General features: G+C 37.5%; 1 protein-coding gene across 5 annotated transcripts in view; it reads right to left on the minus strand.

The window, feature by feature from the left end:
* Nucleotides 1-1212: 1212 nt before the first annotated feature.
* LOC131045280 (trafficking protein particle complex II-specific subunit 120 homolog) overlaps nt 1213-21393 on the minus strand; it is a 207232-nt gene continuing 187051 nt past the window's right edge. For 3 of the 5 annotated variants that reach the window (XM_057978835.2, XM_057978834.2, XM_057978836.2), the window contains exons 9-12: nt 18943-19811; nt 16924-17022; nt 15491-16486; nt 1213-1689 (exon numbers count right to left, since the gene is read on the minus strand). In XM_057978835.2, the coding sequence (XP_057834818.1) occupies nt 1469-1689; nt 15491-16486; nt 16924-17022; nt 18943-19811 (2185 nt within the window). In that variant the 3' untranslated portion in view covers nt 1213-1468. The remainder of the gene's footprint in view (nt 1690-15490; nt 16487-16923; nt 17023-18942; nt 19812-21393) is intronic. The other 2 variants (XM_057978837.2, XM_057978838.2) reach the window with 1 other exon arrangement.

The following is a 21393-nucleotide window of genomic DNA, read 5'->3' on the forward strand; positions in this document are numbered from 1 at the left end:
AATCAATTCCCACCTTTTAAACACAAGCAACTCACTCAAAGATCAGCAACAGAGCTGTTGTCGGACAAATTTATTTAAAATTAAAAACCTGCATACTAGCATGAAATAACTATTCTGAATGATTGATAGGATTGTCGATTATAAATAGGTCAAATGAATTTTGGCCTTGGGGCATCTCGTCCTCAAGTAGAACAGTGGCATTTTAACAGAAATTGTGAGTCTCCACACAACGTGGATTTTATTTAAATACTAACACACATCTGTAACATTCTTAGTGTATACAAAACATATAAATTGCAAACAATCACAAATCTCTGAATAGAATAATGTTTTAAGCATTGTTCCACGGAGTTTCCAGATGGGGGGACGCAGGGATGGATTTCGGGGACGGAGGGACCAAGGGCCCAAATTTGGGTACGGTGGGGGTTGCAGGGGGCCAGCAGTGGAAGGGTGGTGGGGGGCGGTGCTGATATAAAAATAGAGTTGAATTGAAATCTTCAAGGCAAAATCTGCAATATAACATCTGTGTGAGTGCCCCATGAAAGGCCAACTAGTTTTCACAAAGTTACGGTTACAATCAGTATGTAGTGGCAGTGCCATATAGCAAGCGACCCGGCGGGGTCCTCAGCAGAGGTGGCGGAAGTGGTGGTTCTGTGGGGGGACGTTTCCCCCAAGTCCTCAACTCTCAGAAACGTCCCCCTACAAGGGACGTGGGTCTTCTTGGAGAGGGCACGTCCCCATGGAACACTTTTAAGCAACAGATGGTAATGTAACATGAAAATTATGGTTTCACAGAAAGATCATAAAAAGTTCTTTATCATCCAAAAGCTTGTCTATTTCTATGTCTGGAATCAATATGCTACAGTTCCCATGTTTATACTCCTACATTTCTGCAGGCCACAGTTAATATCACCACAAAGCTACTAGTACAGCAAATAAATAACCTATGAAAAGGTGGTTGCTGCATCATTAAAGTAGATTCCTTAAATCTTTCACTAGTCTTCTTATGGCAAGATCTAATTGTATATTCCCAAAAAAGTCACTATCGTTGACTGCTGAAACCAGCTTTGAAAGGAAGGAATTCAAACACTTTCATAATTAAATTTTCAACCACATTATCACACAAACCTTGTAAGAACCAACAGATACCTAAATATTTATATCTGTGCTTAAACAATGAATGTTATAAATGATTCAACGGATATAGAATCATTTTGTACCTGTCCAAAAAGTAATCCTTCCAGGATATTATTGTTTTATATCAGAAACACAAAAAATTCAATACAATAAATACACCAAATGAAAATTTATAAAGTAGGCCTTTTTGCCAATCACAAGCATCTACACAAGAATATATCTCAATTGGAATAATAATTATGTGCCAAGAATTCAAACCTATGATATTTGCAGAGCACAAGAAAATATCTGAAAAAGCATTGTGCACATTAATTTGCAATTTCAAAAGCTATCATAGAACACCAACAACGTGTACACGGAAAGGTGGACCACTGCAGAAAATGGGCTCCTCGGCTGAATTAGTTTTTGCACGGGCTCTCAAAATTTCATTGGCTTCATGTATAACTGCTGCTCCTAAAATTGTGTACTCCCCAGGTACTAGAAAACACACAGCAAAAGGATGAATTGCTTCTCCAAGTGGGGGTACCTCCACATCAATTCCACTCAAAATTCCTAAAGAACAAATCATCAATATTAGATATTTATTTCCAGTAACCAACAGTAAGTAAAATTACTAGTGCTTGTTTTCTAACATACAAATGACATTAAAAATAAGTGATATTAGTCCTGTAAATGTAATGAACAACCAGAGGCAAATGTGGCATCCCCACCCCCACCATCCCCCCTAGGTGGCAATCCTGAAGGGAGCTCTCCCTGAGATGATCCTGCAATGCAAGGGACATCCTTATAGAAGTTTTCCTTTGAAGGTGTACCCAAGGATGCCCTGCCACTCAGTGATGGCCAAGGAACGTGCAGATGTCCCTTGATAATTTTGGAAATGGCCTAAAAAGACCTCAAAAAAAAATTAAAAAAAATAAAAGCACAGAAAGTCGAAATCCTAAACCTAATCTAGAGGGAGAACCACCAAGCCCCCACCTTGAAAAAATCCATAAAACGCATGCCCATCGTCATTGCAAATCACCAACAGTGAGCTACAGGAGGAAGAGGAAGGGAACAAAATGATTTAATGGTTTAGATCCCTAGTAATCGAATTCCATTATTACTTTTGGTTTGTCAAGTCAACCTCGATTGCAAGTAATGCTACTATGGTTACAACTTACAATCAAATGATTTAGAAAGCAAATTATAAATATGATTACCTGACTGAAGATGCTTGGATTTCACATGTCTAGCCCTTGTATTCCTGATACAGAAAAACACGTATATGGCCTTTCTAGTAACTAATGAAGTGAGAAAATAGTTTACTTGTCAAGCTGACTTCTTTTCCTTATTTGAATTTTTTTCTCAAATTGGAGACTCTATAAATGTCTAATGAGCGCCTTATTAGCCTGTATTATATATGTTGGGCTTTTATGTACACAAACCCAACTAGTCAAGTTGTTCTTTAAGGAGTGTGGCTTTCTCAAATTATCATAAGAAGAAAGGGTTCCCATTTGTGGGATATTACTTTTGGAATTTTGATTTCAAACCATTTGGATCCAATTTTTTTTTGTTCTATTTGAAAGCTTATGAATATGGAAAAGGTTTTACTAGGAGACATGATGTTTTGTCAGATAACAAAGTCTATGGTTTTAGATCCTTGTGGTAATACTAGGGGTTCTGCTAAATGATGGAATAGCCATGGTATCAGGGCAACTGATTGTTTGTTTGACTATGTTGATTTGACACACTGCAGAATAACTTTGGAATTCCTACTACTTCGAGAAAAACTTATACTAAGCTCAAAAATGATGGTTTATGACAATATTTTGGTTTCTTCATTGTAATTATAGCGTGTGGTAGGATATCAATTGGATTGGTGATAAGAAATTCTTGCAAGTTACCCTAAATATTTGTATGCTTTGCTGTCCTCTGCTCTGATTGGTGCACAGTTGAACCTCTTATTCCAGGGATGAGTGGGCTAAGAGACTTCAAGAATTTGGTCTAAGTTTCTTGAGCCTAAAAAGACAAGTTTTGGATGGTATCGGTTGTTTAACAAACTAGCTGTGGGAACTGACTCTAGTATTTCTGGGTCCAAGTCTTGCCTGCTATATGATTCGGTTGAATTGGTTGTTCATTTTTTCTATGAACCTCCATAAGCTAAGCTCATTTTGTACAATTATTTTACCAGCTTGGTCCTCCTGTGTGGGTAGCCATATGATTTGTTGCTCTAATATCCTTTTTGGTTTCATACAATTTATTTCCTATTTTCCCAAGCATTTGGATAAACTATAGTTGATTACCTCTATAAGGTCCTTTGGTATATTTGGATTTCTAGGAACAATGAAGTCTTCCAAAATTGTCGAAGGCTGCTTACTGATTTCTTTCCAGAAGTCACATTATCTATTGCCATGAACAAATTGACAATGCAAGAGGTTTTATCTAGACCGGACTCATATTTTGCAATCTGATAGAATGGATAAGGGGTCAAACTTTCTGTTGGTTTTGCAGGTTAATGTTGATTGACTGAAGCATAAGGATATTGAGATGGTAGTTGTGCATAGTTTTGTTCTAAGGAGCGGGGGTGACCAAGAGCCTAATAGTATTTCTCTTGGTCTTCACCGTAATGTGGATGTTTTTTCCAGGTAGTCTTCACCCTAACATGACTGGTCGGAATAGCCATATTCCTATTGGTGTTGTACTAGAAAATTAGGTCCATGTCACTGTTGAAGACCAGGGGAGCTTGTTGCTGAACACATTTTAGTGCAAGCTAGTCATGTGCCTGTTGAGATATCTTCAAGTTCTCATGCCCATATTGTTGCTATTTTGGGTTGTCAAAACCCTAAGAATGTGGATAACGGGAAAAATGTCCTTGTTCCATGGGGACACATCCCCACTGAAAAAGCAGGAGTTTCCAAGATGAGGACGTTCCCGGGACATGGTGACACATAGAGAACGTCCCTCCACCACCAGCAAGTTTCCTTCACTGCCCTCAAGACATTTCCGTTGACAGTTGTTGTCATTGATGTCAACCTACAGCTTGTGTGTTGTCATTGATGATATGTCCAGTATGATGATTGTCAATGTATGGGGAGATTGTTGTCAAAGGATGATAATTTCAGATGCTCTGTGTTGTGGATGTCCGCCTTCTTAGTGTCTAATTTCTACACTCAGTATGATGTGTTGATGTTGATAATGTGCTTGTTGGAAAAGATCGTATAATGATGATCATGTCATATTAAGATGAGGATTAGATGCCTTGAGATAAGGAATAAAGATGAGGATTAGATGCATTGCGATGAAGATTAGAAGCATGGCAATAAAGTGGATATGATTGTGATGATCTTGTGTAGGCCAAAGGATGATGGTTTATGATGTTTTCAAGACATTCTAGTCCTTGGAAGATTGGAGTAAGCAGTTGCAGGAATGTATGTTGAATATAGTCTAGAAGAATGCTCCGCATTTGATGACATGGTCTTGCACATATGAACATAATATGCATGCTCTATGGACATTGCACTCCTATCTTTTCAAGTCCCTGGCATTGCAGCTGATGTGGTAGGTAATTGCAATTTGTTGGCAATCTAGCAGTTTGTCAAGATTGGTCCGAAAAATGCTCCACAATTCTTTGCATTGATGTTTTTGTTGTTGTGGCTTGAAGAACATGCTTGTAATATTTGTGTTGCGTCTCAAATCAAGTTTCAGGTGTTGAAGTGTCTACAAGAGTTGATAATGATATTTTGTTCATGATTGAGGTTTCTAGCATCCTGAATAAAGTGTTATGTATCTATTTGTGTTACGCAAATATGATTTGATGTGACGGTGAGAAAGAAGTATTTGGGAATGTTATTGGATGTTCAAGGAACATCTTATGTGCTTTGCATGATGTTGGATGATCTAGTTGGTGCCGCATTGTGTCCGATGTTAGTTTTTCAAGGTAATTGTTGTGGTTTGGCAACAGAGGGTGTTCTCCTACTTGTGCTATGTCCTTAGGGGTTTGTGCCAGCATCGGAGATAGTGATAAGTTGTATTTGGGTACTACCTTGGGTTGTGTGTATCCGCATTGAGTTAATTTATTTGGAAGATACGTTTTTGGGCCGACTAGTTGTGTGCTACATGGTTTATCTACATGTTACCTTGTTGCCGACTTTGGAGGATGTGTGCTAGCGTGTGTTTGATGTTTGGGACCGCTTAGAAAGATGTAATATAATGTTTTAGGTCCTCTCTATCTCCTTGATTGGACAAATTTCATCGCAATTATGTTTGGTGGCCGACTTGATAGGACTTATGCTTGTCCCCTGTTATGGCCATCCTAATTGATGTTTTGTGATGAAGAGGATGATATTTATAGAAGATCAAATTAGTGTGAATGTGGTGTGAGTACTTAGATAATCATATCAATTGCAGAGTATGTGTTTTTGAAGTTGGTTGCTTGAGACAAAGATTCAAGGGCAGCTTCATGCTTGGAGATTGCTAGAGGCAATATGCTGAAGACTTATTCATCTTGATTCATATATTCATGTACCTTTCTTGGCAATAGTGAATCTCCCTAGCAAGCTCTTTGTATCTTGACCTGAGACAGTGAGTCTCAGCGTACAAGTCCCTTGTATCTTGCCCTGGGGTAGTACACCTCATCCTATGAGTCCTTTCAGGAGCAGTGAGCTTCCTTAGCAATTTGCCTAAAACAAATATTGTAATTTTCTTTATATATTGTGAGTTCTCTCATCGTGGTTTTTCCCTCTCTGAGTTTTCCAAGCAAATCTGGTGTCTCTTGTGCATGGTGTTCGTTATTTTATCTTTCATTGCTGCTGATAAGATTAAAAATAAGTTGATATTGATTTATGGTATAAAGTTTAAGTGATTGTTCAAGACTGACCCCCCCCCTCTCAATATTGGGGTGTGTTTAACAGTTTCCTCACCAGGGGGACATTGCTCAAAAGTTTCTTGCATTAGAAATGCCCAATGGGACTCTAGGACGTCCCTTGACACCCTAGGGGAAGTGATTAAGACTCCCACAGAGAAAAGTAATGTTAAATGTTTTTTTTTTAACAATATGAGGTGAAGTTGGCATGTCCTAACCTTTGGTACAAAAAGAGCATTCCATTTAATATTGCTTCAAGTCTTTATTGGGAGCAATTGATCACTGCATTGACCATGACAAATAAGGGGTTCCAAGCCTTGAGTTGTTACGAGTTGGGTGGATGACTATACAAAAAGAAGTCCAAATTACAAATCATCTAGTAGAGGAACAAAAACAAATTTGGGAAAGGAAAGTTTGCAATATTTTATATGACAAGTTAGGTGGATGGCAAGAACAAAACACATTAAATTTTTTGTCGTTTCTTAGAAACAATTAGTCTTATTGAAATTAATTAATGACTAGTGAAATAAAAAAATATGGAGACCTTGTGCAGATTATTGGATGAGATGGTGATGGAGGTGATGACAAAAAATGTTATCCAGATAGTGACAAGCAATGCTTCTAAATAGTGGTAATTTGTAGACTTCTAGAGGCGATGCACCCTAGGCTATTCAAAACTCTTCTCACCTAGTACCTACTTTCTTGGGGGCATAAGGAAACTAAGTTGGGTAAAATTTGTATGAAAGATGCAAGGATTATCACAAAATACATCTACAACCACACATGGGTCCTAATCTCATGAGGGAACACTAATGGAAAAGAGCTTTGTGTTGTCAAGAATCATGTTCTCTCCATTTCATTCAAAGTAGATGAAAAGACTATGCGTGGCTTCACCACATGTATTGAGAGGTTGTTCCCTAATGAGAACCTTTAAAACATCACACATGATGAGTTCCAAACTTATAAGGGGGTAGCAAGAAGATTGTTTTCTGCACCTACATGCATTCATAAAAGATCCACACTAAAGCCAAGTAAAGAATAATAGCATATATGTTCAATTCTAGTTTATTGTTTATATTATTTTGTAAGTTCACAAAATTTCATACAAATTTATACATGTTTTTCTTTGCATTTTTCTAGTGGAAAGATTTTGGTGCAATGGCACCTAATATCCAAGAGCTTGCCATTTACATTTTATCTTAGCAATGTAGTGCTTTCGGTTGTGAGTACAAATGATCATTATTTGAAACCATTCACACAACAACATTTGGACTCAAAAGCAATTAAATGATGTTGTCTTTGTGCAGTACAACCTTCTTGCATGCAAAGAAGATAGAGTGGCAAAAGACACATCATGTGCTTGACCTTGATGACATTGGTACATATTCAAACTAAGTTGCTAAGGATGTGGATTCCAATATTTCCTACTAATGAAATAGCTGATTTAGAAAGGGAGGCAATGTACTAGAGCTTGCATTGATCTCACATAGATGCTTGTATGAGCAGAATAAGTGTAAACAATACTTGAGAGAAATAAAGGGGAGGCAGCTGAATGGCAAGTGACTATGGCAGCAAATGAGGGGACAGAAGGCAAAGTAAGTGAGCCATCAAGGGTCAATTCATCATATCTACAACTTGATCCAATGCCCAAGGCTCCTATTGAGGATGACACAACTATACCATCCAATTACAGGACACCCACACAATAGCAATAGACATTTTTGAGCTTTAATGATAAACAAATTTCTAATTTGTAAATTTTATTTATATTGAAACTTTAAGTTGACTTGTATTGAACTTGTTTTTGGTCTATGATGCGTATTGAACTCTAATTTCATTGATATATGAAGGAAATCAGTAAAATGTTCCATAAATTCAGTATTATGCAACTTTTTGAAGAATAATTTTACAAATTGGGGTTTTTAATGTTCCATTAAATTTGTTGAGTTACTGCCAAGTTTTTAACTGTTACCGCGTCATTTTTCCTTCGTAATAGGGACAAATTCCTTTTTAAATTTCCTTTCGGGGTCCTAGTCTTTCTTGTAATACCTTGGTTCAAGCCCTTAGTCCATTTGTAAATCGTCTTTCAATCAAAAATGCCAAGTTTTAGTAATTGGTTGAACTCTGTGAACACTTTGAACCATCTTGAACCGGGTTCAACAGGGTCATTTAGGTTCCATTGGTTCCTAGGTGTTCAAGGAATTTTTCATACTAACATTTTCTTTAAGTGTCTTGCAGCACCTCTTTAAAGGTTTCTTGTTCAGTAATGTGTTACATCATCTCTCTCCGGGCGTTGAACTCATTGAACCAAGTTCAAGAGGTTCAAACGTGTTCAACGTGTTCAACATAGCACAAATGGTTAGCAGCTTGGCATAATTAATATTCTCCGCAAAGATTTCCCCTGAGTGCAGCGTACACCTTGAACTACTTGAACCCCAATGAAGTCTGTTTAGGATGTTCATATGTGTTCAAAGTTGGTGGGTCCCGTGGGTTAAATGATTTGATGGTGCATTGATTGCCAAATATGAGGAAGGTGAACCATATCTTAAGTGATGTCAATTGTTGGCTTTTCGAAGCAAGTAATCATTTCGGGAACTGGCGGTTACTTTAAAAACGCCGCCATGCATTTAATGCATGCGTGCGATGTCCAATCCACAAATTTAACAGACTCAAACTGACAATTGGAATTATTGCACTTAATAGTTCTGTATCATTGCCCTCACTATAAGGTATGAAGGATTAATTCTCTGAAAATTTGTTCCTTGCTGCTGTGGTGTTATTTTTCCTGGATAGAAGTGTTAATTGCTGATAGTCGTCTGGTTGCTCAACTGTGAAGGTGAGTCCCTTTCTCGTTCTCTCCAGTAAATTTTGCCTGTATTTCTTCTCTCGTAGTAGGGTTGCTGCAACAAAATAAGGCTTATCACTTTGCATTATGAAGTCCACACTGCACTTGTTTGGGAATGTTTTTAGCCTAGCATGTACAGAGCCCATAGTTAGCGATACCGACCTTAAAGGGGAAAATCTTGTAGTTCTAAAAGAAAGGGTATTCAAGGGAATTGATGGTTCTTTTGGTGTGGAGATTTTGAGTAGCCATCTCATAGAGGCAACAGCTTTTCCCCCAGCTATCCCGTGCCCAGAATTGGTTAGGGAATGTATTGCTAGGTATGATCCTGTCTCTGAGACCATTAGAAAAGATGATGGTGAAACCCTTCTTGCTATAAACCGTGAAGTAATTTCCTCTGTCTTCAAGATACCTGATTACCAGTTCTCCAATTTTTCCCCTGCTCAGTCAATCACCGAGTTCAACGCGGACAGAACCGGACACCGAAATAATGTAGCAAAATACTGGCTAAAGGTTCCTCAAAGGGGGGGTTCCAGGTTGCCCAAGAATCCCAATAAGAATCACATGCTGCCTCACATTCACGATGTCATGCTTTTGTTGCACCGAGTCAGAGGCTCTGCAGAAGCCTACAGTTTCGACGACTGGATTTATTGCTATGTGCAGCTAGTACTAGAGGGGAAGCAATACCTTGATTGGGCAGAACTGATTGCCGATTCGATGAGGGAGCAACTGAGTATGGCTAAACAATTTAAGCAGAATTTCTTCATGTCATCGTATCTTGTATACTGTTTGGCGTGTGTTAAGGATTTAGTTGGAATACCAAGACAGCTCACTGAGGAGGATGTTCCCGTGTATGACTTCTACCCCATGCTGCAAAAGGATAATCCCTTGCAGGATTTCAGAAGGGTACACAATGCTTTTCTGGGTGACTTGTGTTATGAATTGAAAAGTATGAAAACCAAAAGAATCTCCGAAGATGCGCAGACATTGATAAGGAGGTTTGGCAGTTTCTTTATCCAGTTTCCTCATTTCTGCTATATAAGAATAGGCGGTTTTGAAGAGGAACCCTTCAAACTCCCTCATTATTGTTCAGATTGCTTTGTTTTAGTGGAGATATGTAGGCAGCTGACCTCTGTGGTTAAAAGGGCGCAACCCAGGGATAAATGGGAGGGTCATTTTCCCGTCCAATTAGGTGTGTTGTCCTACAATTCAATGTCAGACGCCTTGAGCATTGGAGCAGATCTCAAGAACTTCAACTTTCCCCTGTATCCCGAAAGAAAAGGTTTCGATAATAAGGGTTTTTCTCGAAGTCTTGGTCTAATGCCATATCTCCCAATGCCACAATTAGAGGACTTCTGGGAAGATTGTACTGATGAACTCGAGGTGTTCAAAAGGGGAAACATGAGGATGGTATTAGAACAAGTTATTTCACTTTAGGTAAAGCTGGACATTAAAGGGCTCGAAGAGAACTATCTAGAACTGTTTGAACCCGGATACTTAGCCCGTGCAGAAACTGAGATGCCTTCAATTAACTGGGACGAGGAAGAGGAAGATGATATACAACTAAGAACCAACAGAGTTTTGGAGAGAACCGCGGCGTGGGTTGCTAGGAAGAAAGCAGTGAAATTAGGCGTCAAGTCTAATTCTGCGAGAAGTAATGAGGTTCCTCTGCATTCACCAAAGCGTTTTTCTAATAGTGCTTCTATGCCTGTTCATGCAGGTAAAGATAAAAAGCCGCCTCAAGTTAGACACAAGTCTAATTCAGTTTTGGATTTTTGTACTCCTCGACATACCCGGTCACGAAGTGCTGCTCAGAAAAGGATGGATCACGCTAAGGATGCAGAGGTGAAGGATACGATTCTTGATACTCAAATATTTGAAGTTGAAGACCTGGATAGCGATGTTGCAAATGCCCTGGACTCTCATACGGTAACCGTAGCTATGACACCACCTTCCAAAGCCATCGAAGGAACAACCAGTTCCAGTGCAACTCCCAAGTGGTTAACTACTTCGGTAAACAAAAAGCGGAATTTCCTTCTTGTGACTATTCCAATTCAGGAGATGGTCGTGAAATATACTGAGAAGGGGCCCAAGCCGAAAGTTCAAAACCGCTGCTCGTCTGGATAATGATGAAAGAACTAGAAAATGGGTTGCTGAAATTGCCTCATACAAGCCTAAGGATGAAAACAAGGAGGCCAGTGCAGATGATTTTGAGATCACTAAGGTGGAGCTGGGAAATATGAGTAGGGACTCAGACAATCATTTCTTCCAGGTATCGGCAAAGAAAATGCTCACCAGATCGGAGAAAGATGGGCGGGAAAAGAGAGATAAAGCGACACATAAATATTCTTGCTCAGTTCATTGACAGCATTGGTTGTTTTGGGGCACTCCCTATATCTCATGCTACGGAAAACTTTGACCCGACTTCGCCAAAAAATAAAAAGTTAATGAGTCAAGTTCAACGGGCCAAAAGTATTGCAGAGGCCGTGGAGAGATGGATTGAAGGAATAGTCAAGGATGGAGAGAAGTATATCACTAACTCCCGGAAGTTATGTGATGAAATACAAAGCCTCATCGCAGAAGTTCAAAATCAAATCTCGCCATGGGTGAAAGAGGAACACAAATGGGAGAACGTCTTGTCGATGTTCACGAAAATAGAAGAGTATGGAGTTACCCGATTTCTGACAGAACATTCAATCAAATTGGTGACAGATGAATGCCAACTCTTCGTGCTGAAGAAGACCATAATGTGGCGGGTGCTTACCTTCAAATTTGTGATCTCCGAGGCTAAGACTTATGTGTATGAACTCCAAGATCTCCGATGCAATATTGTTAATGACAACAAGGTGGTTAACCCTAACCACGATTGGCAGTTGAGAATTTGCGCGCTGAACACGCAGAATGTGATTAAAGTTTTCCAAATATACATAGAGAAAATCAAAGCCAAGGGTAATTTCGCTCCTGAGGATATAACACAGGTTGCTCGGATTGAGTCTATGACCTTTATTGGTAATGATCAGTTACCAAAACATGCCGAAAAGATGGTAAAACACCGGTGGAACAAGGAAGCGGCGAAAGCAAAGCTCAATGCAATTAAGGTTCCGAACCAATCTATAATCCAGGAACTCACGACCACCGACGATGCCCAAGAAAGTGGAGAAGAAGATGATGATGGGAAAGCGGCATAATGCGTTGATCCAGGCTCCGATTTTGTTTATGTAATTTTCATGTTTATGAAAAGACTTCAGAACATCTGTTCCAAATATATCTTGTTAGTTTCATAACTGTTTGGGGAGGTCGAGTTTTCAGGGAGACCTCCCCTATTCTAAAAACTATAAATTAAAGGAAGATAGAGAGAATAGGGGTGAGATTATGTAAAGAATTTTAGTTAATTTTTGGGTTTGTGATTCTTCTATTTTGTAAAAATCCTGTGGGAAGGAAGGATCAGATTTGTTTTTGAAATCTGGAATCGGAAAGGATTTATAAATGTATTATCGTGCCTTTGTCACATAATATATATATATAAAAAGATCATATTGTTTTTGGGAGAAGGAAAATCTGTGGGTTTTGAATCTGTGTAGACACATATCTTTGTATATGCTTATCTAATCAAACAACAGTAATGACCTTTCTATTGCAGAAAATTATTATTTTTCTGGTACTCCTTCCTATGAGTGTTTGTTTTTAGGAAAAGATTTGTGTTTGAGAACAGATTCGGTTTCTTTTTATCTGTTCTTTTCTTGTCTAAATTGTTGAAATGGTGTTCTGAACTTTGTTTCAGTTACTTCCATCTCTTGTATTGGAAAGATAGTTTTTCTCAGAAATATGTGTGAAATATTGGCCTCTCATCCAAGAATGAAGTAGGCAGCCTTACATGCTTTCAAGTTAAAAGCATACTACTCAAATACAATTAATTAGACTATTCCTTAAATAACTAAAATAGGGAGCTGTACCTATGGAAAATTCAGAGGGAAGTGGTTTATATAACACTTGCCCAACTGTTTAGTTGAACACTTGTCTTTAAAAGAAGGCGACAGAGTTTGAAATTGATCATTTTAAGAAAGGCAAAATCCGTTCACTAACATTAACCAAGGTTTTGTTGAACACTAAGCTTTTAAAACTTTTTAGTCAGCCAAATTTGTAATGTCCCCTTTTCGGATTAACCTGAATTTTGCCCTAAAATTAACAATTCCAACAATATGATTTATCCTTCAACAATTAATCATTAATAATTCAAGAGATAATAAACATCAACAAATACATAGATTAGTGAACAAGTATATTATGATAAGCATTATTAACTATGTAACTATCCTATAACCAATCATAACTTAGTTCAATAGGAAAACTCAAAAGGGTGCCACTAAACTGCCCAACCCAACTAAACCCGAGAGCACGCAACATTCAATCACGGCAACTCACCTCTTGTCCCACAAGCAGCAGGAACATCCAACTATGACCAGTTCCATACTTTGGGGTAATCTATTCGCCTCTCAGCCCACAAGCGATAGGAACGTCCAACTATGGCTAGTTCCATCCCTTGGTGTGGTATACCTAGTTTGGGGGAGCCAGTATACCACATCTCCCTAACTTATCTCCTCCCTTTGATTGGGATTCCTTAAAATCCAATAGTCAACCATGGTAAAGTTTGATGAAAACTACAATAGGGTGTCTAGAACATCCTTCCCTTCTATGCCCAAGGGCAGGGCACTCCTTGCACCCCCTTGGCCTCATGGGACTATCAGTCACCACCATGAGGTGGTGTGCTTAGAAGAGGACCTCATAACTGTTTCCCCTCCTTGTGTTCCCTCACTCACCTTTCCTTGACTAGTTGTTGCTTATTTGGAAGTCATATTACTACTCATGTCAAATATATATGGTGTTAATTGCATATATATATATATTATATTAGTATATTGATGTATTCATTAGGTATATATTAACCATTATTCATGCAGAACACAAGAACTAGGGTATCACTGACTGTTGATTAATACGGTTCAGATCTGGTTGATTTCTATATTGTAAAGTGCTGATCTCCTTCGATGCCTTTTTCTGGTTTGATCTTCCTTGCAGGTTATATGTATTTGTACATAGGAGTTTCTGATTTATTCCATCTGCTATTTCTGCTTTTAACTGATCTGCTCTACTTCTGCCATCAATGGGGATGGGTCCTGTTGATTCCTCCACACATCTTGTCTATATAGCTTCCAAACACCCCTTCACCCAAAGGAGGTGACCCTTCTAAGAGGGTCTGCCTTGCTTATAAATAGATTTTATTTCATTCTTTCCAAAAGTAGCACTCCACCTAGGCAGGTCGGCCAGCATCAAGTGTGTTGTCTCTTCTTCCAACAGAAACTAAGATGGGGTTGGCCTATTAGATTTAAAAGCAAATTTATTTACTAATTTGCCAAGGGTTATGAGTGAGGTTGGCCCATGATCATATTTAATGTTTGCACTTGCAATGTTTTAAAAACAAATGTCATCATTTCAATCTGGATCGGCCTTTCTCCAGGAAATGTAATTTTCATTGCCTAGGGTTTTCTATAAAGTTGCGATTGTATTAACCCTAGGTGGGGCATGACAAAATTATTGACAAGTCCAAGTTTTTCAAATATGTGCATAAACAACCCAAACCTAAATTGTATTCATGTGACCTTTTCTTTTTCCATATGCATCAAAAGAAAGCATGAAATTTTGCATCAACGTGAATCATACGAAAAGATAACTAGAGATAATGGAACACAGTACATTTTTCTTTTTATATTGAAAGACGAGGAACAAGGATTAAGTCTTAAAGATTTGAAAAATGATAATTGCCCACTTATGATTCTAAAATTCACTACTGTAGGATTTAATTTTCCATTTCAGGGTTTAATCACTTCAGATTTATTCATCTTGCTTTGTTGACTTTTCTCCCATAATTTTGTTTAATTAGTTTGTAGAACCTAGGGTCTTTTTATCCCAACGCTTCTCTTTTACGGCTAGTTGTACTTTGTGAGTCACATTAACCTATTTAATGGACAGTAATATTGTAAAATTGGAAGAATAGCGATCAACACACAAGTGGCAAAGGAGCAATGTTATCAATGAACACAAAAGTAACAAGGGGGTGGACTTTTGAAATTTGTGCATTATTGGCTGCTATATTAAGATAAATATAATTTAGAAATACCATATGCTTACAAAAATTTACAAGAGATATTTGTAGTTTTTGTATGAAAAGCAAAAGTATTCTTCTTTGAGTGGCACTTAGACTAATATTAAATATAGCCATATCTGATTCAAAAGGGGAAAAGCCAGAAGGGTACATCGGAGAATGAAATCCTATAATCAAGGGCAAGACACTGGCGTGAACTCACATTCATCAAACTGAATATGGATTGTTAGAACTTTTGCCTTAATTGAAAATACCATAAAATACTTCCAAACGCTGGAGTGAACTATCGCCTTGATTGAAAATACCATAGAATACTTCCAAAAAGGATTTTGATAATCTATTGAGTAATTTAAAATTAGTCAACACAACTTGTAATGATTGCAATGGAATCCCTTGCAATTTTGATGATTGATGAGGGATAAACAGAAAATTGATGGCTGATAAAGAAACAAGTATCAATTAACATTCATGCAATCAACTATATGGAGGATGAAGAGATTGTGAATCATACCAGCCCAAAGAACAGTAGCTTTGTTACCATCAAAGCAGTTCTCCCCTGCTACATCTCGACAAGTAATGCTTAAGATCATCCTGATTGGCTCTCTTGTGTTATTGCGAACAAGAACTTCCAAAGATGTTAACTCATGAGCAATTATAGATCCTTTTGTTTGACCCTTGTGAAAGACTGAAGAGTTATCCCCCTCAGTTAGGGGGGATTTTAAATTAGATTCTGGCAAAGCATCAATATAATCATCAGAAGAATGATTCTTTGCAACCCTGAAACCAAAAGTCAAAGGATCTGGCAATAAAATATCCATAACAGATGTTTGTAATGCTTCTTGAACTGCATCCTTGATGTTCATTTCTCCAAAACTGTTTCTTCCAGACTGCCATTTTACTTGTATTCTAGAAGTCAAATCCTTAATAGTTGCATTCAATTCTGCTTTTGTTTGTTTCTCTGCATTACTTGAGATTTTACCCGTAAAACCTTCCTTTCCTTGGGCTTCCATTCCAAAAAAGGATTTATCAAGAACTGGCAGCTTGAAATGCTCTAGGGGTATTAAAACCCTGGCTGCATAATCTCTATCAATTCTTGTGGCTGGATAGATGCATTCTGCTGCTTGTCCCTCATTTTCTGTCTCTATATTTCCATTTTCTCTATTGTTTCTCTGAATCTGGACCATTATCTCAAATATGACTTCTGTTGGATTCCGGAGCTCAAGTTCAAGGAGGCGCAGCCCCCAGCTTCCTCTGTATGGATCAATCTTTACCAAGCTATCTGCAGTATTTTCTGTTGTCATGCAGCTATGCAGATCTGTATCACCTACAGTACTTGGAATCGGAAGGCTTCTATTGATCTGTGCTGGAATTTCCATTGAAAGCAAGCGAGCCTGCACCAAACACAATCCCTGAATAACACGTATTTGCAATGGTAGAGCCAGGCGCCTACCAGGGGGGAAAGCAACAGGATCAGTTGGTAAATCATCTCCCACTTGCATCAATGTTCCTGTCAAACAAACACAAGATGGTAATATGCATCATGATGCTAAATTAAATGTGCTTATCAATTAAATAGCAGTCACTATTTCATTAGTACCAACATTCCTACACTATAAGTGCAACTTTGCATAACTTTATGACAGGCAGGCCAAGAGCAATAAAATGGAAATTTAGGATCCCAATTGAAACTTTTTTGGAAAAAGATTGAAATGCAAGATATAGGCTTTAAAATCTATAAAATTTGAACAGCAAATTTTGCATCTCAATATTTATCTAATGAAAGATATTTATAATAACAGATAAGAGAGAAATTGAACATATTAACAAATCCTTTACAGGTTTTAAAGGTTTGTTCAACACACCACATATTGCTACATCATCAAAACAATTCATGTAATTGCATTTTTTTTCTGCAGAATATCCTTTACATTCAGTAACCACTACCTCTAAATTGCAGTCCAACACCTACTCCACCCACTTGCCATTCAAAATTGGACTCCCTGTAGAGACAAATGCTCAAATATGTTTCCTTTACTGCAGTAGCTGGTCCAAAGGACATCATATTTTTAGCTAGATAGAAAGAGCAAGTATAGTTTCCATATTAATATTTGAAAACTGATATTTTACAATCAAAAATTGCACAAATGACCAGCAAGTGTTAAGTAGCAGCAAAAACACAAAAGAACCAAGAGTGCCAAAGTAACATCTAAAAGACAAATCTGAGACTATTCTAAGGTTAAGGTACCACTGTACACAAATTGTGGAAATGCCTATGTATTATAGTCTGCACCAAGTCCCTATTTTGGCCATCAAGTATCAAAATACAATTTCACAAGTCCAGTTTAGGTGGAACTTTCTTTCCCAGGAAGGTCACAACTTGTTAACTATTCATCATGAACCTGTGCAAGAAAAATGCAATAAAATGTATTCAAATTAACATATATACAGGCCACACCTCTCAAGAAGGAAAATGTAGCATCCTCTATTTGACAGGATCAAAACTTGTTTCTGTTGTAAACCCAGAATTCCAAATTGATGAGGGAAAAGTTCAAGCCACCTCTCACAAAGGAAAAAGCATAATCCTCTAGTTTGCAAGGACAGCATCTTCAATTTCTATTGTAAACTCAAAATTGCAAATCAAGGAGAAAAAATCTCAGTAATATTTAAACAGAAAACATTTATCTTCCATCCTAGGGCACGCCCTGTTCTTGTCTTCCATAAGAGCAGATAAGCCTTTTGGCACATTGATTCATAATATATGTCAACATTGTTTTGATTTTCAGGTGAATTTATTACAAGAACTGAGATAGTGTATGGCAAAGAAATGAGGAAGTGCTGTGTCCACTTAAGAATGTCTCAACTTCAAGATTTTAAATGTACTAACTAGAAAGGCTTTGTAACTCCTGTCAACTATTCACAAGGTCAAGCAAATCAATAGTCATGATATCCAATCCTTTCTAGTTGAGTTCTTAAATGATAACTAAATCAGCATGGAAATGAAGTTGGACTTGATCGCTTGAGTGGGAAATGTGGCATATGCCTACTACACTTAAACAGAATGTTATTCAAAGTCAAACATAGTACAAAAATCCTGCAAGTTGCTGGTTCCCTCACAAATATTCATGGGTCAAGAGAAACAAATCATTTACCCAAAAACTCAACACCAAGTTCTGGATTGCACTCACCTGTCAGCTTGTCAATAAACTCAAGAAACTTCCAAGTCCCCAACTAAAACTCAGCAACCTATTCAAGTTCTAGTCCACCTTCAAAAACAGCCGAAAGTGACAGTTTTCTCACATTTGTTCTTATCATATTCTGTCCTTGACTTCATTGCATCAATTTTTCAACTAATTTAGATAAGAAGATTTTTAGCTTTAATGCTATTAAGAATATTCAATTCAAGAACGAACTACTTAGTAACCTCCCTTTAATTTAATCTCAAAAACTTTTAAAAAATCAAGAATTGACTACTTAGTATGTATTTTGTGTAGTGTTATTCTTTCTTCCTCCTCTAAAAATATTTGCATCAGATCCAGTAGTCCAAACTGAAAGAAATTGGGCTGCACGTACCACTATGGAACAGTGATGGTACTCAAATTAGTGTAAATGAGTAAATGAACAAGGATATGGCTATATCATATATACATGTAGGAATCAGAAAATATGGGCACATGGATGGAGACACAATTCATGTTCCTATAATGAAGTTTCCTGGGAACTATGCATAAGAATTAATATGCTAACTATATATATTGAAACAAGATTCTCATTACATGTAAATTCCCTACAATATTATATCTATGTAAAAATCCTGGATATCTTTGACTGAGGTACTAGATGAGTAGATTGACTTCTAAATTTCTTGGAAGTTATGCTCATCCTCTTGAACAGTAATCTAATTTAATTATGAAAATAAGGAACTGTGTAATTACAGAGTTAAAATAATAGAATATGGGTGCATACCAGAATAGTGAATCACCAATGTAGGACCACTTCCATCCTTGGATGATCTTCCAGCATTTCCAGAGACAATCTTAGTACTGACATTTTCTGTTTCCAAATTAAGTTGTCCAGCTTGTAGCCTTACAGTGATTACTACTGATGCACCAGGTTGCAAAGGAAGTGCTGATTGAAGGACATCATGTCCAATAGAAATTACATTCTCCTGTTGTTTTCCAGAAAGTGAAACATTTGCCTCCACCACAGCAACAGAACCAGCATTCGCAAGACCTATTTGGATATCTCGGATTTCCCCTTCATAAAGAACTGTTGAGACATCTCCTCCAATCACATGAGGAATCAAGAGAGGCAAGGATGGAACTACTGTTATGTTTTGGTTGGGTGCATTTCTAATCTTGGGAAAACCAGAACTTCGAAAAGGATCAGCCAAAATAAGGCCATGTGCAGCTCCAAGTAGAAGATCATCAACGTCTCCAAAGAGATGTTCAGTTATTACACCAAAACAACGAACAATACATCCTTCAACTGTCAATGGGCCAACAGAAATTGGAATTCCAGATAAAGATATTATCTGAGATGTGTTGGGTGGAAGAGTCACACTACTAGGAAAAGCCTCAAAACTCTCTGAAGGAAGAGAAAGATATATACTCTCAACTGCTAACTCAAATGTGCATGGATTTGCTAGTTCTACTAATACTTGAACAGGTTCACCAACTATCCAAATAATTTCCTGCTTCTTGTCATCATTTGACTCTCCAAATGGTGTGTAAATGAATGGACCTGAAGGAGCAGACCCAGACCACCAGTCTTTCTTTCCTGTATTGCGCTTAACAGTTTCCATTTGCGGAGGAAGCATTGGTATAGAATGTAATCTACATGGTAAAATGTTCAAAAGAAGACTTTAATACACATAAAATCGTAATGAAAAACATAGTGCCAGTAAATTGTATTGTAGGTAATACATGATGTGCAATCAAATTTGTATGATTCTCAATGGCGACTGCAGTGTCACTGTTTTAAGTTTCTGAAGATTATGTGTTAACGAAAACCACTTCTTTGCTAATTTAAGAATAATTTTTTTTTCATAAATATAAAGGCAGGTTTGCAAGACATCAAGGCCAGTTATCAAATTATACGGTACCAAGATGACAAATATTGAAATCCTCTACATGTAATCATATAATGAGCATGTGATTTTATCATAGAAAAGAAGATGATTCAAATTACCAGTTATGAATAATAATTATCAAAGGCCAGCATAAAAGCACCATAAATTTGAAACAAAGAAAAACAGGTGTTATCAATGGCATGATACCAACATATATGTATTAGATAGTTTAACATTGCATTTATCCAATGTATTGTCAAAGGAATGATAATAAGATGCACAACCTACAAAACCCAGCTCACTCAAAGCAAGGAAACACAACCCACAGAATACTAAATTTGGGAACTGTTGGCTGGTGTTTTGTGACCACACCAACACAGAATAAAGTTTTCCAACGGTCACTTTATCCTCTCTTGATAAAAATCAGATGTATGCTAAGATTGCTGAAAGATCATACATTGATTCCAAGGTTCCAACTGCGTACTAGCGACTTTACTGTGGATATAGACTCGTTTGGTTGATGTTGTTGGTAATCCAAGGGGACTTACGTTTGAATCATTCTTTCACTTCTTTGTTGTGGCTGGAACTTCATCATCGGATATAGCAATGTTGTGATGCTTCTGCTTCAAATGAATTAAACTAGAATGAACTGGAATTAAGGGGAAAGGGTTTACGAAGACTAAGCTAAATCTAAGAACTTGACAGATAACAATGATTTAGGCCAGATTGACCACACTTTACTTTGCCACTTTCAAACAACTACATTAATTTACAATCTTCAAAGGTTGTGCTTATAAGATTTTAAACCATTAATGAACACCATCAAAGAACAATGTTCATCCAACAATCCAAATTAACAACGTGCACATAAAATAGCTCAGTCCAACCTTGCACTGCTGATAGAAATCATCTATCAGCAAAAGGTATGATCGTATTGATCTCACCACAAAGCAATGTAATCTATCTCATTCATCTAAATGCTTGAAACAAATCTAAACTAAGTGAGGAAGGTGAAACCATGCAAGTTAAGAAATAACACATATGAACACCATCAGAGAACAATGTATCACAGTTTATTACTTCAATAACTTATCACAGCAATTTCATACAAATCTCCCTGCCTTACAAATGAAGAGGTGACCCCCTTTTATAGGCCTCCAAGAGGAAAATGAACGGACAAGATTACAGACCAATCAATGGCTAAGATTGAACATGCAAAACCCTAATTAGGGTTTGACCAAAGATTCCAAGTATGATGCCAAGTAGTGGGGAATAATCATAAATGAGGAATCACACCCACTATGTATTAATTGCTCTTTGCTCCCAAAATGGCATCCATAATGCAT

This window comes from Cryptomeria japonica, chromosome 9, assembly GCF_030272615.1.
Source record: "Cryptomeria japonica chromosome 9, Sugi_1.0, whole genome shotgun sequence".
Classification (NCBI taxonomy): domain Eukaryota; kingdom Viridiplantae; phylum Streptophyta; class Pinopsida; order Cupressales; family Cupressaceae; genus Cryptomeria; species Cryptomeria japonica.